The sequence below is a fragment of the Tupaia chinensis genome, unplaced genomic scaffold (assembly GCF_000334495.1).
Source record: "Tupaia chinensis unplaced genomic scaffold, TupChi_1.0 Scaffold000217_1, whole genome shotgun sequence".
Taxonomy (NCBI): Eukaryota; Metazoa; Chordata; class Mammalia; order Scandentia; family Tupaiidae; genus Tupaia; species Tupaia belangeri.
In genome coordinates, this window is record NW_006159692.1 from 4306435 (window position 1) to 4322669 (window position 16235).

General features: G+C 38.3%; 1 protein-coding gene across 1 annotated transcript in view; it reads left to right on the top strand.

Moving 5' to 3' along the window:
* Positions 1-16235, top strand: part of MARCHF5 (membrane associated ring-CH-type finger 5) — a gene marked incomplete at its 5' end in the record, with an annotated part of 32231 nt that overhangs the window by 9342 nt on the left and 6654 nt on the right. Inside the window, 2 exon segments of the mRNA XM_014587530.2 lie at positions 11729-11791; positions 11794-11852. Of these exon segments, the coding sequence (XP_014443016.1) occupies positions 11729-11791; positions 11794-11852 (122 nt within the window).

Sequence of the window (16235 nt, forward strand, 5' to 3'; positions counted from 1 at the left end):
GCGCGGCTTCCGCCGGGCGCCCCGCGCGGCTTCCTTGTTGACTTGATTTTTAAGATCTTTTGCGTAACAATCCTTTAACAGATATGTCTTTCACATATCTAGTCTGTGGTTTGACTTCTCTTTTTTTTTTTTTTCTTCTTTTTTAATGTGGTCATTTACAGCCTTTAGTTTTTCCTTTGTGTGCTGCTTTAGTTGTATCTAGTAAGTTTGGGTAAATTTTTTATTGTTCTCAAAGTATTGTCTAGTTTCTCATTTAACTTCTTTGACCCACTGATTATGTAGGAGTGTTTATTTATATAGTGTTGTTTCACATATTTGTAGTTTTTCCCAGTGTCCTTCTGTTGTTGATTTCTAATTTTATTTCATCGTGTTCAAAGAGCATACTTTCTTAAATATATTAAACTTGTTCTGTGGCCTAACATGCAGTTTATTCTGGAGAATGTTCCATGTATAGTTAAGAAGAATTGTACTTTATATTGCTGAGTGAAGTGTTCTATAAATGTCTAGTTAGTTCACAGTATTGTGTTCTCTTCCATTCTTAATCTTTTGCCTATCCATTATTAAAAGTGGGAATCTCCAACTAATGTTGGATTGTATATTTCTGTAATTCTATATTTTTTTTTCTATATTTACTATGAGGCTATGTTAAGTGCATATTTGTTTATAATTGTATGCCTTCCTAAAGAAGATTATTCTATTAACCATTGTAAAAATTTCTTGGTTGCTAATAACAAATTTTTTCTAACAATGTGTTTTGACTGACATTAATGAAGTACTTCAGCTCTTTTACGTCTTAATACATTATAGTAAATTCTTAAGTTGCTTTCAGGTCAATTTTTAATTATAGTTCTTATTTTATTGTCTTATCATTGTCCTCATAGCTAAAGATGAATTCAAACATCTTATGTAGAGGGTTACTATTACTAATAACCATCCTCCAAAAGTGGTTGTCAAATCTTAAGTATAGGGACCAGCAGTTAGCGTAATGGCTGTCACTGAACTCCCATATAGTCGACTGCTGTTTGAGTCCCAGACCCGGTGGCTTAAACTCACACCAGGTGCATGTGCGAGCATGCCCAAGATCCCTAGGGGAGAAGAGGAGAAGGAATTGCGGTGTGGCCATCCCCCTGGATGGTGATTTCTCACTTTCTGTCTCTCTGTCTCTTTCTGTCTTTCTGGTGAAAGTATGTGTCCTATAGGAAAAATCTCTCAAAAAAAATTTAAAAAGTTAAATATAAAACTTTAAAGGGAAAGATATTTGCTAGGAATGAAATGGTCCAATTCCTGGGAGAAACTCTTCCACAGAACCTAGCAAATAAAACTAATAATTATTACCATCTTATTTTACAATTTTGTTGTATGAATATTCACAGCTTTCAATAGCTATCATCTGCTAGTAGGCCCCTACTATATGCCAGGCACCGTAGTGGTCCATTTGTCCGTACTGTATGATCTCAAAGGTGCTGCATAGTAGATGTTGCCCTTATGTCACAGGTGAGAAAACAAACTCAGTAAATTTATTCAGTGTAACTCATGGGCTTCCAGCAAGTAAGTAGAGGAGCTGGAATTTTACATTGCTGACTTTCTTGTTACTAATACTCAGTGATTCAACTGTAGACCAGGACACATATGGAAAGTAGTTTCAGATACCATAAAAAGTAACAGGAATAATGTGAATTTAAGAAACTGTTCATTACATGTTATGATGTATAAATAGCAAAGCTTTTTCTTTGAGTTGGTGCTAACTGGAAACAAGTAGCCAAGAAGCAAAATGATGGGTAGGTGCTTACACTAACAAATTATGTATTCTTTTTGTTTTCTTTCAATATTTGCTCTACTAGAGACCAGCAGTTGACGTAATGGCTATGTTGCTGGATTCCCATGTAGTCAACCATGGTTCGAGTCCCGAACCCGGTGGCTTAAACTCACACAGGGTGCGTGTGCGTGCATGCCTGAGATCCTGAGAGGAGAATGGAGAAGTAGGGATTGCAGCATGGCCATCCCCCCTGGTCTCTCTCTCTCTTTCTGGTGAGCGCACGTGCCCTATAGCAAAAAAAAAAAAAATCGTCTAAAAAAACTTGCTCTACTAGAAATGAAAAGAAATAACTAACATGTACATGAAAGAGAAGATACAGTAACTACAATATCTCAAAAGCAGGTTTTTTTTAACTGTGTCTAAATTTATGTTTATATATTCCCCCTAAGGTAATACATTCACATTGTCAAAAATTCCACATATATTAGGGTATTCAGTGAAACATCTTTCTCCTCTGTCCACCAGCCATGGTGCCAAATAAATTTCCTAATTTGGAGAGTGACCATTGTGAAAAAGTTTTGGTGTTTTCATTCCAGGGTGTTTTTGGCTTCTCTTTATGTGTATCTTCTCCCACTCCCTCCTCTCCCTTCCATCTCTACACACGTGTGCACGAAGTCTACAAATACAAGATAGAGTTAGGGAACAAACAGGAGATAGGGAACTACCCAGAGACTGGTATTCCCAACCATGGGAAACCATTACCACTCCTACCTGGAAGTACAAGGAAGGGAGCTGTTAACAAGAGCCACAACAGAGCAGGAGGTGCTTCACCAGGCCTGTGGCCCAGAGAGAAAATGCACTACAGTATGCCTGCAGTGAGGGAACCAGGGGAAAGCCACCTTAAATGCTTTCGGCACTCTCTTGAAAACTATGAACTTGAGAATTCAAGTACTCTCTTTATATTAGGGTTTCTACTAATACTTAGCTTTTAGAAAAATGTTTTTTGTTTTGTTTTGGTTTTTTGTTTGTTTTTTTACTTTACATCTAAGTTCTTGTGTATGATCAAAATAAACAAATTATAAAAACCTAAATCCTGGGAACCAGCAGTTAGCGTAATGGCTATGTCGCTGGACTCCCACGTAATTGACCGTGGTTCATGTCCCGAACCCGGTGGCTTAAAACTCACGCCGGGCGCGTGTGCGTACGTGCCCAAGATCCTGAGAGGAGAATGGAGGAGAAGGGATTGCGGCGTGACCATCCCCCCTGGGGGGTGATTTCTTGCTTTCTGTCTCTCTGTCTCTGTCTGGCGAGCGCACGCACACTATAGTGAAAATCTCTCAGGAAAAAAACAAAAAAAAAACCCCTAAATCCTTATTCTACAGTGAATCTTAGAATACACTGTTAGACAACTCAGTAGGTCTTCTTTAGCTGTCATTTATATACTCTGTTAGAAAGTAAATGATCAGGACAACTTCAAAATAAAATTTCTCATGTTCACTGCAGGGTCACATCTGGTTTTGCTCCCTAAAGACTTAAAAGTAGATTTGTTTTGGGACCAGTAGATGGTGTAATGGTTACATCACTGGACTCCCACATAATCAGTCATGTTTAGAGTCCTGGACCTGGCAACTTAAGACTCACGCCAGGCACATGTACGTGTGTGCCCAAAATCCCAAAAGAAGAATGGAGGAGAAGGGACTGTACCCTGGCCATCCCCCTAGGGGATGATTTCTTGCTTTCTGTCTGTCTCTCTGGTGAGCACTTGCACCTTATAACAAAAATCTCTCTTAAAAATAAAAAAAAAAATAGTTTTAAGAAGTATCTTTCAGTAGTGTGAGGCTTTCTGAGTATATAATGTATATGAATACAGGAAGCTGAATTATAGATCCAAAAACATAACTACAGAATTTTTATTGTAAAAAATAAAACCACTAATTACAGAATCTGAATTTTCTAAACCTGGTGTCGTCATTCTTCTTCATAGCCAAATTTACTGACTCCATGAACTCCTGTGGTGTTATTTGTCTCAGATCTTTAAGAAAGAGAGCAACTTTTATTTCTTACTGGAGAATTTCCCAAAACAGCCTTGTTTTAGTTCCAGAGCCTCATCAATTTTTTTCTCAGACATCTTCTGTCTTTGATTATACCTTCTACCCCAGAGTCCTTTTATGCTTAACTTTGCCATTTTTGAGTGTCCATAAAATTTAAAAGTAGGAGAGATAATAGTTGACATTGATTATTACTATTAGGTCCATCGGTAAAGTTGTGACATATTTTTCTATGTAAAAATTTGTCATGATTTTCCAAAAAATGTGACATGACCCCAGTACACACCATTAGATATGTGTGCTAGGAGCTTCATCTGCATTATCTTAATTTTTTTAAGAAAATTTTTTTAACTTTATTTATTTATTTATTTATTTATGACCAGAGAGAGAAAGCAAGAAAGTAAGCTGCCAGGTCCAGCCATGTGGGAGTCCAGTGCCCTTAACCACCACACCACCTGCTGGCCCCCCATTCATGGTAATGAGATATATAGAGCTAATGTACATATAGCTACAGACTACATATGTGTGTACCTATACATATATATGTATGTGTACACACATAGTACTCACCCTGGATCTTTTATTCTTCAGGATGATTATTTTTGTATGTAGGTGGTTATTATTAATTTTTACTCACTTAAAAAATCGTCCAAGAATGTATCCTTTCTTCTCTCTTTACAAGCTAATGACTAACTTCTTGTTATTAAACAAAGTTACTCACAGCCAGAGTTTGTAAGATGTTTGTTCTTACATAAACCTACAAATTTACCTAAGCTTGTCTGAGGCCCTTAGATCTAGCCACCAGAGTCTTGCGTTTAAAAAAACAGTGGTGAATACTAGAGAAAGAGCTTTAACTCTTTACTACCCTATCAAGATTCCCACATGCGTCATTATCTTTTTAAATTTGCTAAAGGGTACATGCGCTTGCCAGAGAGAGGGAAAGTGAGAAAGCATCCCCCATGAGGGTTGGTCACTTCATAATCCCTTCTCCATTTCTCCTTTCGGGATTTCGGGCATACTTGTGCATGTTTTTCAAGCACCTGGGTCTGAGACTCAAACTGCACAGTTGGCCATATGGGATCCAGTCGCCTTAACCACCACACCACTGGCTGACCCCTCACATACTTTTAGGCTCCTAATCAAGTAGGTTGTTACAGTATTATTTTCCATCTTCAATAAAGTCCACATCTGTTGACTTGGAACCATATACCTAATACTTTTCTGAACCAGAAAGAGTCCATTTTAACAGCAGCTTTAGATAACTTGCTACAGAGTGCTATGGCCAAGTCCTGTGCCATTACATTCCATTGCCCTGTAGAATGAGCCAGATTGCCCCGATGTACTGCCAGGTACCATGTGCTGAGATAGCTGTGGCCTAGAGGGTCCCTGAGAGTGATGTCAATCATCATCAAAAAGCATTTTTTAAAGCACCTATCTATACATGGTTCTATCCTAGGCACTGTACAAAACGAGGTAAACAGACATGGCCCCTGCCCCCTGGGAGTTTTCAGTCTAAGATGATGCTGACATGGACAGACATAAAGGATATTGAGACAACTGAACAAACATTGAACAAGAACATAAAGTACTAACATTAAGCACAAAGGGGTAAGTGCATTTTGTGGGGTAGTATGTAAAGGAAGCCTCCTGGGATGTGGACAGGGTGGAGTTAGATAACTTAATTAACCTCTATCAAGTCAGATTAGTTTTCAGTGTGAAGTTGGATTTCATACAGACTTACTCCAAGCTGGCACAGGAAAATTCCAAATATAGAATGTAACAAAAAGACTTGGAGAAAGGAAGAAAGTTTAGAACTGTAAACTGTATTGTTGGACTCTTGAAGGCCTCAAAAGTCTGGCTCTGAAAGCGAGGTTGGTGTTTTAGCTCATAAGTTGGCATTTGACATGGGTCAAAACCAGTTCAATGCAAACTAAAAAAAACCCTGGGAACTTGAATGGCTTCTGGGAGCAATCTGGTTTTACTTGTTATATTGTTCATAAATCAGTAACTACTTAGTGAAAACCACAGAGTACGTGGGAGCTCTTATCTTCTCAGGAACTTGTAGGAGGGTGTCTTGTGAAACACCTATACCTGCTCATTAAGTCATGTTCTGTGTTAGAACTTTAGCATTCTTACAAAGTATAGAAATTATGTTTCTCAAGAATTGTTCATAGGTATTTTGGAGGGCCTCTTTCTATGACAGAGAAAGATCATGGGAGTTCTGGGTATCTCTGTGAGTCTTACCTGTGGAGTCTATAAACACTTTGTATTAACCACCTGTCCTTTAGTCTTTGTTTGTTTTTGTTTTTGTTTTTTTAAGAGACAGATTTTTACTGTTGGGCATTTGCACTTGCCAGAGAGAAAGAAAGCGAGAATCACCCCTCAGGCCCTCAGGGTGGATGGCCACGCTGCAATCCTTTCTTATTCATTCTCCTCTTGGGATTTTGGGCACACACACATGCGCCTAAAGTGAGTTTTTTAAGCTGCCGGGTCCAGGACTCAAACCACAGTTGACCAGGACTCAAACCACAGTTGACTATGTAGGAGTCCAGCATTGTAACCATTTGGAGTTAGATAACTTAATTAACCTCTATCAAGTCAGATTAGTTTTCAGTGTGAAGTTGGATTTCATACAGACTTACTCCAAGCTGGCACAGGAAAATTCCAAATATAGAATGTAACAAAAAGACTTGGAGAAAGGAAGAAAGTTTAGAACTGTAAACTGTATTGTTGGACTCTTGAAGGCCTCAAAAGTCTGGCTCTGAAAGCGAGGTTGGTGTTTTAGCTCATAAGTTGGCATTTGACATGGGTCAAAACCAGTTCAATGCAAACTAAAAAAAACCCTGGGAACTTGAATGGCTTCTGGGAGCAATCTGGTTTTACTTGTTATATTGTTCATAAATCAGTAACTACTTAGTGAAAACCACAGAGTACGTGGGAGCTCTTATCTTCTCAGGAACTTGTAGGAGGGTGTCTTGTGAAACACCTATACCTGCTCATTAAGTCATGTTCTGTGTTAGAACTTTAGCATTCTTACAAAGTATAGAAATTATGTTTCTCAAGAATTGTTCATAGGTATTTTGGAGGGCCTCTTTCTATGACAGAGAAAGATCATGGGAGTTCTGGGTATCTCTGTGAGTCTTACCTGTGGAGTCTATAAACACTTTGTATTAACCACCTGTCCTTTAGTCTTTGTTTGTTTTTGTTTTTGTTTTTTTAAGAGACAGATTTTTACTGTTGGGCATTTGCACTTGCCAGAGAGAAAGAAAGCGAGAATCACCCCTCAGGCCCTCAGGGTGGATGGCCACGCTGCAATCCTTTCTTATTCATTCTCCTCTTGGGATTTTGGGCACACACACATGCGCCTAAAGTGAGTTTTTTAAGCTGCCGGGTCCAGGACTCAAACCACAGTTGACCAGGACTCAAACCACAGTTGACTATGTAGGAGTCCAGCATTGTAACCATTATGCCATCTGCTGGTCCCCAATCATTGATTTCTTAACTTGCAAGGTGTCCTTTTAGCAACCATAGATATGCAAATGTAAATTTTAATCACACCAATACTTTTGCAATGTCTGCCAGACAGAACTGATTCTTTTTAAGTACTTAAGAGTTTTCCTCATAGTTCTCAGCTTTTTGATGATACTTAAAACTGAAATGTGAAAATTGGAATTTACACAAAATATAGGGTATAGTCCTCCTTACAAAAACAATTCATAATAGGCTTCTTTTTAGTTGCACATTTCCCTGGTACCCTTTAAGTGACTAGATTTTCAAAACTTGTATTTATACAAAGCTCCTTCAGTTGCTATCCATTGTATAAACACAGCACTGTTGAAAACATAAGTGGTGAGTAAAACTTCAATTATTCCTTTTAAAAATATTGAAACTTTTTTACACTCTTATATATTTAACTTGTGAGGCACATTTATTCATACTTCTTCCTCTCCTTTAGAATCAATATTTTTAAGAACCAGGATCTTTCCCTGCTTCCCATAATTCTTTGTGCCGGAATTCGACAAGAGGAACCTAGTGACTGTTGCTTTTTTCCTAAGATGATGAGCCCAAGTCATGGGATGATAGCACCTAAGCTTCTAATAGGAGGAGTCTGATTTAGGGACGGTTATCCGAGGATTTTAGTGACTATTCTTACTCACTAAATAACTAGCCTAGATAATCTTTAGCCCTCAGAAATACCTCCCTTGGGTGACAGTTTATTATTCTAATGGTATGTTTAATACTAGGCATTTATCCTTCTTTTTAAATATTAAACTAATCTTGGATTAGTATATCTGGAAGAGCTTTGAGTGATTTAGGCAAAGTAAATGTGAGACAAAAGCCAAGACAGAACTTTGCCAGAATAACTGGAATTAGGTGCTATAAAATGAAGTTTTCATTTTATTTGGCACGTCTTTTGCATATAACTCAAGGGATGAGTAGAAAAGTTCCAAAAAGTTTTTCTTCTTGTACAAAAGAATTCACACCGATGACTCAGGGAGAAAACTGAACTCATGTTAGAACCTTTGGAGATCTTCTGAGGAAAAACAATCCAAACATCTCTGGATTATCAGTGTGATGATAGATAAAAGTAGTGGTGACGAGTTACTTTTTAGGAATTATGTTTTTGTCCAAATATTTATTTTTTTGAATTCTGTTCTTTTTCTCCGTCAGTAGATAGTTCCATGTACTATAAGCACCTCATTAGAAAATTAAATTCAACAAACTTGAGAGTCATAGGAAATTGGGATACGTCAGTGAACAAAACAAAAAGATACATTTTCCTTTGGAATTTGTGAGCTAATGTAGGAATCAGCAAACTTGTTCTGTAAAGAACCAGATGGTAAATATTATAGACTTTGCCTGTGGCCCTGGTCCAGTTAAATTTCATTTACAGAAACAGGCAACTGACTAGATATGGTCCATAGGTCATGGTTTCCCAATCCCTGCTAGTAAGTGGAAGCAGAATTAATAAGCAAATAAGAGTACATTAAGTGGTAAATGCTTTGAGAAAAAGAAAAATAGAATAAAGTAAGCAAATAGGGATTGTGATGAGGTAGATTTCTGCAGGGTGGGCCTCACTGAGGTCAAGAGGAATCAGCAAAGGAAACAGAAAAATGAGTGGCGAGATAGAAGGAAAACCACGAGATGGTGACGTCCTAGAAACACAGTGAAGAACCACGCATTGGGAAGAGAAGGGGATCATCTGTCAGTTATTGCTGATAGGCCAAATCAGAGGAAGACTGAGATTAAACCATTGGATTTAGCTCTGTAGAGCTGTTAACGTCCTCAGTAAGCAGTTTTGATAGAATAGGTCCAAGAGAAAATTAAAGGAGAGAGATCTAGACAGTGCTTGTGAGGAATTCTGTTGCAGAGGAAAGAAAGAGATGGAGTAGTGAGGGATCAAAAAAAGAGTTCTGATGTTTTATTTTTCCAGAATGTACATGTACTAGCCAGAGGGAGAGGGAGAAAGCACCCCTCAGTGGGGCATGGTCGCACCGTGACCCCATCTCCATTTCTCCATCCTGTTGGGATTTTGGGAACATCTGCACACCCACCTGGCATGTTTTTCAAGCCACCAGGGCTGAGATGGGAACCATGTCGTTGGCTGTGTGAGATACAGTTCCCTTAACCTAACCAGACCATGGAGTGCCCCAAGTTTGGTTTCTTTAAGATAGAAGAAAGAAAACAAAATGTTTATTTGACAGAAATAATCCAGCAAAGAGTTTTTATTTATTTGTGTGTGCGTGTGTGTGTGTGTGCGTGCGCATAAATGTATATATGTAATTAACTATATATGTATGTATGTTTGTTTGTTTGTATGTATTTGACAATTGGGAGGGAATTGCTGGAGCTGTGGCCTTGAGTTGATGAAGGGATGGGTCTAGTGTACACGTGAAGGGGTTAATTTCAGATAGGTGGAATATTGGTATATTGAGACTTATGCTAGAGAGACTGAGTCTAATTTAGCCTATTTTATCTCTTTGGTCCTGAGTTGAAGGGATGAGTCTAGTGTACACATGGCCTTGAGTCAATGAAGGGATGCATCTAGTGTGCACATGAAGAGGTTACTTTCAGTTAGGTGGAATATTGGTAGATTGAGACTTATGCTAGACAGAATAAGCCTAATTTAGCCTCTGGTCCTGAAAGATACCTTATAGCTTTTAAATGTTATATAATCTTTTAAATGTTGTATAAGCTAGGGTTTGACAGTAAGTAAATATGCTCCACTTTCTTTTAAAATAAATTATATATATATAATTTATAATGTATTAATATAAATTATACATTATTTATATTTATTTATAATTTATTAATATAAATTATAATATAAATTTTATACACACACACATATTTTATTTTTTGTTTTTACTTTGACCAGAGAGCGAGAGAGAGAAAGGGAAAGTGAGAAAGCAATCTGCCAGGTCCAGTCCTGCCTGGACCTGGCAGGACTCTAACCTTGGTCATCCATGTGGTAGTCCAGTGCCTTAACCACCACGCCACCTGCTGGTCCCAATATGCTCCGTTTAAATCATAGGTCTTTTCAGTATCGTTCCTGATGTTCTGTCCACCTCACAGTGCAGTCTGTATATAGTGACTAGTAATATTGCTGTTTCCAGTGATCAGCAGGGTGTCTGATCAGGGATTCCATGGATGGATGCTTTATGCTTAGCTGTGTAATTATTTTATCATCAGATTACTGTGCTAATTTTTATGTGCAATGAAAACAAACAGTTTTTGTGTATGGCACCCTCCTTTAGATTGTACGCTCCCAGAATGTAGGTAATAAAAAACTCTTTAAAGTTCTCTAGTAATATTTCATATATAGGGCATAGTCAAAGAATATGATGATTACTAACTAAATCAAGAGGTTTTTATATTCCTTTGGTTATACTAAATATTCAGTTTTTGGGTCTTGCTTTAAATCAAGCCTGAGACTCTTGTCTTCTGAAAAATTCTGGAACTAAATTATATTGAGCTTAATGACAGTAGAATACCTCCAAATGTAGCTATTCCAAATAACTTCTAGAAGAAAATAGTAGCCAAATTTCACAGTGAGGACATAATAATAGAAGCATAATTGGCACATACAGCTGTTGGAATGTCATAAAAACAGGCATCATTATAAAAAGAAGTTTGCTGTAACATTCAACTAAATATAGCATATTGAAAATCAAAGATGACTTTATATAACTACGATAAAATAGCTTTTGTTACCTTTGTACGCTGTACCAAGGAGCACTGAGCAAAGTCGGAGGCAATATTCTTCCCATGTTCTAGAGCATCTAACTGTCAGGAACTGTTTGGAAAGAGCAAACCAAAATGGCCATTTCACTCTGCAGTAGCCAGTGTAGCTGAGAGATGGAAGCCTATTATTTCCTTACTGCTAGGGACCAGCAGTAAGCGAAATGGCTATGTCGCTGATCTCCCATGTAGCTGACCGCTGTTCGAGTCCCGGACCCAGCGTCTTACACTCATACCGGGCATGTGTGCGTGCGTGCCCAAGATGCCAAGAGGAGAATGGAGGAGAAGGGATTACGGCATAGCCATCCCCTCTGGGGGAATGATTTCTCGCTTTCTATCTCTCTGTCTTTCGGGGGAGTGCATGCGCCCTATAGCAAAAAACCTCTCAAAAAAAAAAAAGGCAGCTGTATTTTGAGGCTCTAATTTTAGGTTCAGTAATCAAGATAAAAATCTGAAGAGGCCATTTCCTAGACTTTAGGAAGTAATATTCAGCTATTCATGCAATTGATCATGAAATCTAAACTATTTAAATCTAGATTCCTATTGAACTTATTACAGTTATTTTAAAAGCATTGAAATTTCTGACTTTATAAAAGTATTTAGATCTGTAGAAAGTATTGAAGTCATTTAATTTATTGACCTGCTATTAAAACTCTATTCATCTTTTTTTTTTTTATCATAGGTCCAGTTGTTTATGTCTTGGATCTTGCAGATAGACTGATTTCAAAAGCCTGTCCGTTTGCTAAAAAATGGTTGGCTCTATCTACTGGACCGCTGTCACGTACGGAGCAGTGACCGTGATGCAGGTTCACTATTTTACTCGATTTAGTGATGTTATGTTTGATGTGAAAGTCTGTTAACATTTTGTTAGGAGTTTTAAAGTTTATTATTTGAAATAACATTTGCTTGGCTTAAAATTTAAATATATATAAATAAAGGTACCTACTGAAAAGTCTTCCTGCACCTACCCTTTATTTGCTCAGGTTCTCCCTTACCTCCCCGGGTAGTTACTGTTGTTAGTTTCATAGATGTTCTTCCAGATTTATATTATGTAAATGCAAGAAAAAAATAATTATTTTTTACCCCACTCCCTTCCCCTTTTTGTAAGCCAAAAGAGACTATATAACAGCTGCATCCCTTTTTTTCACAGTGAATCTTGGAGATCTTTTCATGTAAATATGCAAAAATGTGCTACAATCAATTTTTATGAAAATCAGGCTTAAATTTCAAGATTTTTGTCCCCAACACTAGATCTTCTTTTATATCTCTTCCTTAAAAATTTCCAACTACCAACTTTGTACTTTTTATGCTCCTATCTGTCTTTTGCCCTGCCCTTTCTTCAAATCCAGTCGTGCAACTGCAGCTTGACCCTTCTCCTTGAATATTTTGTGATCCCACACACAACATTATTGAAATCAAACTTGCCTTTTCTTCTATTTAAAACCTAAATATATTTCCCATTATAATTCCCCTGTATCTTTTTTTTTTTTAAACATTTATTTATCTATTTATTTATTTGTTGTGATTTTTTTTTTTTAAGCTGCCAGGTCCAAGACTTGAAACACAGTCAGCCATGTGGAAATCCAGCACTTTAACCGCCATGCCACCTGCTGGCCCCATTTCTCTTTATCTTTGATTCCTGCTATTTTCCTGTTTATTCAGTTTACATTCCACCACCTTAAGATTACCTTTGACTTGGGACCAGGAGATGACAAAATGGTTACATCACTGAACTCTCATGTAGTTGATCATGGTTCGAGTCCAGGGGACCCAGCGGCTTAAACTCACACCAGGTGCATATGTGTGCATGCCCAAAATCCCAAGAGGAGAGTGATGGAGGAGAAGGGATTGCTGTGTGGCCATCCCCTCTTATATATATATATATTTGACTTGGCACTAGCAGGTGGCATAAACATTTTCTGTTTTATAGTGTTATATTTAAATTCCTGACCAAGCAGTTTTTCCATTTCGATATGCTTTGGATTTACTGTTTCCTTTCCACAGTCTTTACCACCTGACTTCTTTTTATTTTTTTAAGAATTATTTTATTCAATTTTATTCATTCATTCATTTATTTTAATTTGACCAGAGAGAGAAGAAAGTGAGAAAGCAAGCCACCAGGTCCAGGACTCAAACCGTTGGCCATGTGGGAGTGTTCAGCGCCTTAACCACCATACCACCTGTGGTCCCCACCACCTGATTTCTTGTCACTTCCCCATCTTACCTGGATATCTAAAGGAGCCTTGTGATTGGTTTCTCTGATTTCATTCTTTTCTGTCAATCTGCCCTTCTAAATGAATAATACCTTCAACATCTTACTCCTACCCCAAGTAGTGATTTTCAAGAATAGAATCTATATTGGTTAAGTGTTTCCTAAGTAACTCAGTAGTAACTCAGTAGTAGTTAACACTTAGTTTTGCAGATGACGTTGTTTGCTTTAATATAGAGTGTGCATGGAAGAAAAAAGAATGGAGGTGGTTATATCTAATATTCCAGAAACATCATGTATTTTGTCTGTACCAGGGTCCACAGTGAGCAGCCTTGGTGATTGCTCCACTAGTAGTCATGGTGAGATGGAGTATTGTGAGACTTCTTCATACAACTTGAGGGCAGCCCCCAAATCTAGATATAGCCACTGGAATGAATCACAAATAGTAAAACATCATCTTCCTTGAGTATAGTGAATTAAGAATCACTGACTTGAAAAATATTCCATTTCCTTGGCCTGATTTAATATGCAGGGTTCTCCACAGTGCTGCTTTCCTCTTTGAGACCTGTGGGGCTATTCCCCGAACCCATCCTTAGGTCGTTCTGTTTTGGTGACCTATGTTTTTTTACTTTTATCAGTCTCTCTGCCTCATACCTGTCCTTCTAGTCTACTTATCCAGGATAATCTAAACCTTCCTTCCAGGTTTTTCCTCCTTGCAGCTTACCATATATCTCCTACCCACTGTGATTGCTTCCTCTGCATTTATGGCATTTTTATTCTTCAAATGGCAGTTAATCTTGTGCTGGCCAAGTGACATTTCTCATATAAATTACTTATTGAAGTTTCCTGTATTTATGTCTTACTTTTCCTATTAGAAGATAATTTCCTTGAAAGTATGCTTCTGTATTGTGTGACTGCATCATCACAGAAAATTACACATGAAAGGCTTTCATAAGTATCGATGTTTTTTATGTGATTACTATAATAATGAGTATCAGTACATCATCTGATCAGGGAGATTTGGGACAGTTTATTAGAACTGACAATGACCCAGAAACATGGAACAGGTTGTACTTCATCAGCCTCCTCTGCACGTGCCTGTGGTCCCAGGTGCTGAGGAGGCTTAGGCAGGAAGATCACAAGTTCACTGCCAGCATGGGCAACATAGCTGGACCCTGAGCGCTGGGCGTGGTGGCACGCTTCTGCAGTTAGTGACTCTGGAGGCTGAAGCCATAGGATAGTAACATAGCAAGACCTCATTAACCCTTACTAATCATAAGAAGTGGGATGGCTCTTTATGAGGAAAATTTTTTAGGCTGGCATGATTTTTTTTTTTTAAATTAAGGGGCCAGCAGATAGTGTAGCAGTTAGTTACATTGCTGGACTCCCACATGACTGACCACAGTTTCAGTCCCAGACCCGGTGGCTTGAAACTCACACCAGACACATGTGCATATGTGCCCAAGATCCCAGGAGGAGAATGAAGAAGGGATTTTGGCACGGCCATCCCCCCCAGGGGGCGACTTCTCATTATTTCCATCTCTCTCTTCGCCTCTTTCTCCCTCTGGTAGGTGCACACACCCTGAGGTAAAACCTCTTTAAAAATTTTTTTTAGAATTTTGATAATTAACCGGGCACTTTAACGAAAGGAGCCAATTAAGGAATACAGACTATATTCTCTAGAAAGTGCTTTCTTTTGCCATATTGAACCATATTGGTATGATTCATTCAAAAACTTAATATTTAAGTGGGGTCTTGTAAAACACAAATTAATTGAAAACCCCAACCTCCAGCCTCAAGGAAAGTATGCAAAACAGGACACAGAAATGAAGCAAGTCAATGTGAAGGGAACACAGAAGACTACATAAACAATATTTAATTCAGTAAAAGTGCAAGATCATTTGAAGTTATGAGAAAAGTAACTTATGGCTGACCCTTGAAGGGAATAATTTGGGTTTATTTTTATTTTTTGTTATGATTGTCAGAGGGTGCTGTGTGCTCACCAGAGAGAAAGAGAGAGAAAGCACTCCCTTCCCTCTCCACCCCCAACCCCGCCATGGGGCATAGACACCTCACAGTGCCCTTTCCTGTATTTCTCCATTTCAGCAAGATTTGGGGCACACAGGCACATATGCCTGGTGTGTTTTTCAGAGCAACAGGTCCAAGACTCAAACTACAGTGGGCCATATGAGATCCAGCTTTCTGTACAAAGAGCTTAACCTCTTGAATGCACGGCCAAGCCAAAGGAAATCATTTGGATTGCTAGAGTAGACGAAATGATATAAGCGAGGTGGCAAAATTCTAATACATATATGTATTACCAGTTGGAAGTCACCTCCACATACACTGTATCACTTGAAAAGGTTTCGTTTAGCCCCAAGACGAGAGATGAGCTGTGACAGCAGGTAGGTACGATTGTGTAGTTTAAGAGTACTAGAAAACTGACTTTTACTACCTAATAGGCAGTGTGCCCCTACACTGAGAAGTATTTAGGGTTTGCTTTTTAATACTTAAATCTTTCTTTTCCTACTGTTCTCTGACGATTCTGGGAGTTCAGCTAAATCAGATTAAGACACTAGATTACTGTTCTTTTCCCACTTATTCTCTTTTGTTCTTTACGGACCAGTCTCATGTGCCAAACTTAGTTGTGGGAAACTGAATGGGACCCTCTACTTGCATTTTTATTGAGAAGACAACATGATAGTTAATTTTTCCTCCAGCACTGGGCTAATCGCCTTTTAAGCACTAAAGCTACATTTAAACAATTTTGTGGCATGGTTTACTGGTCAGTAAAGTTAGTTATTCCGACTTTACTGGTTGAGAGAGTTTGCATGTCTAATACCACAAAGCAAGGAAGACTTCTTCAGACTCCTGTCCCTAATTTAGGGCTCTGTGCATGAAGCCTGGTCCCAGAGGCAGCCCGAACATTTTATCCTGGGACAGTGGAACCTTACTATTCAGCCTAGTTTCTTCCTACTTT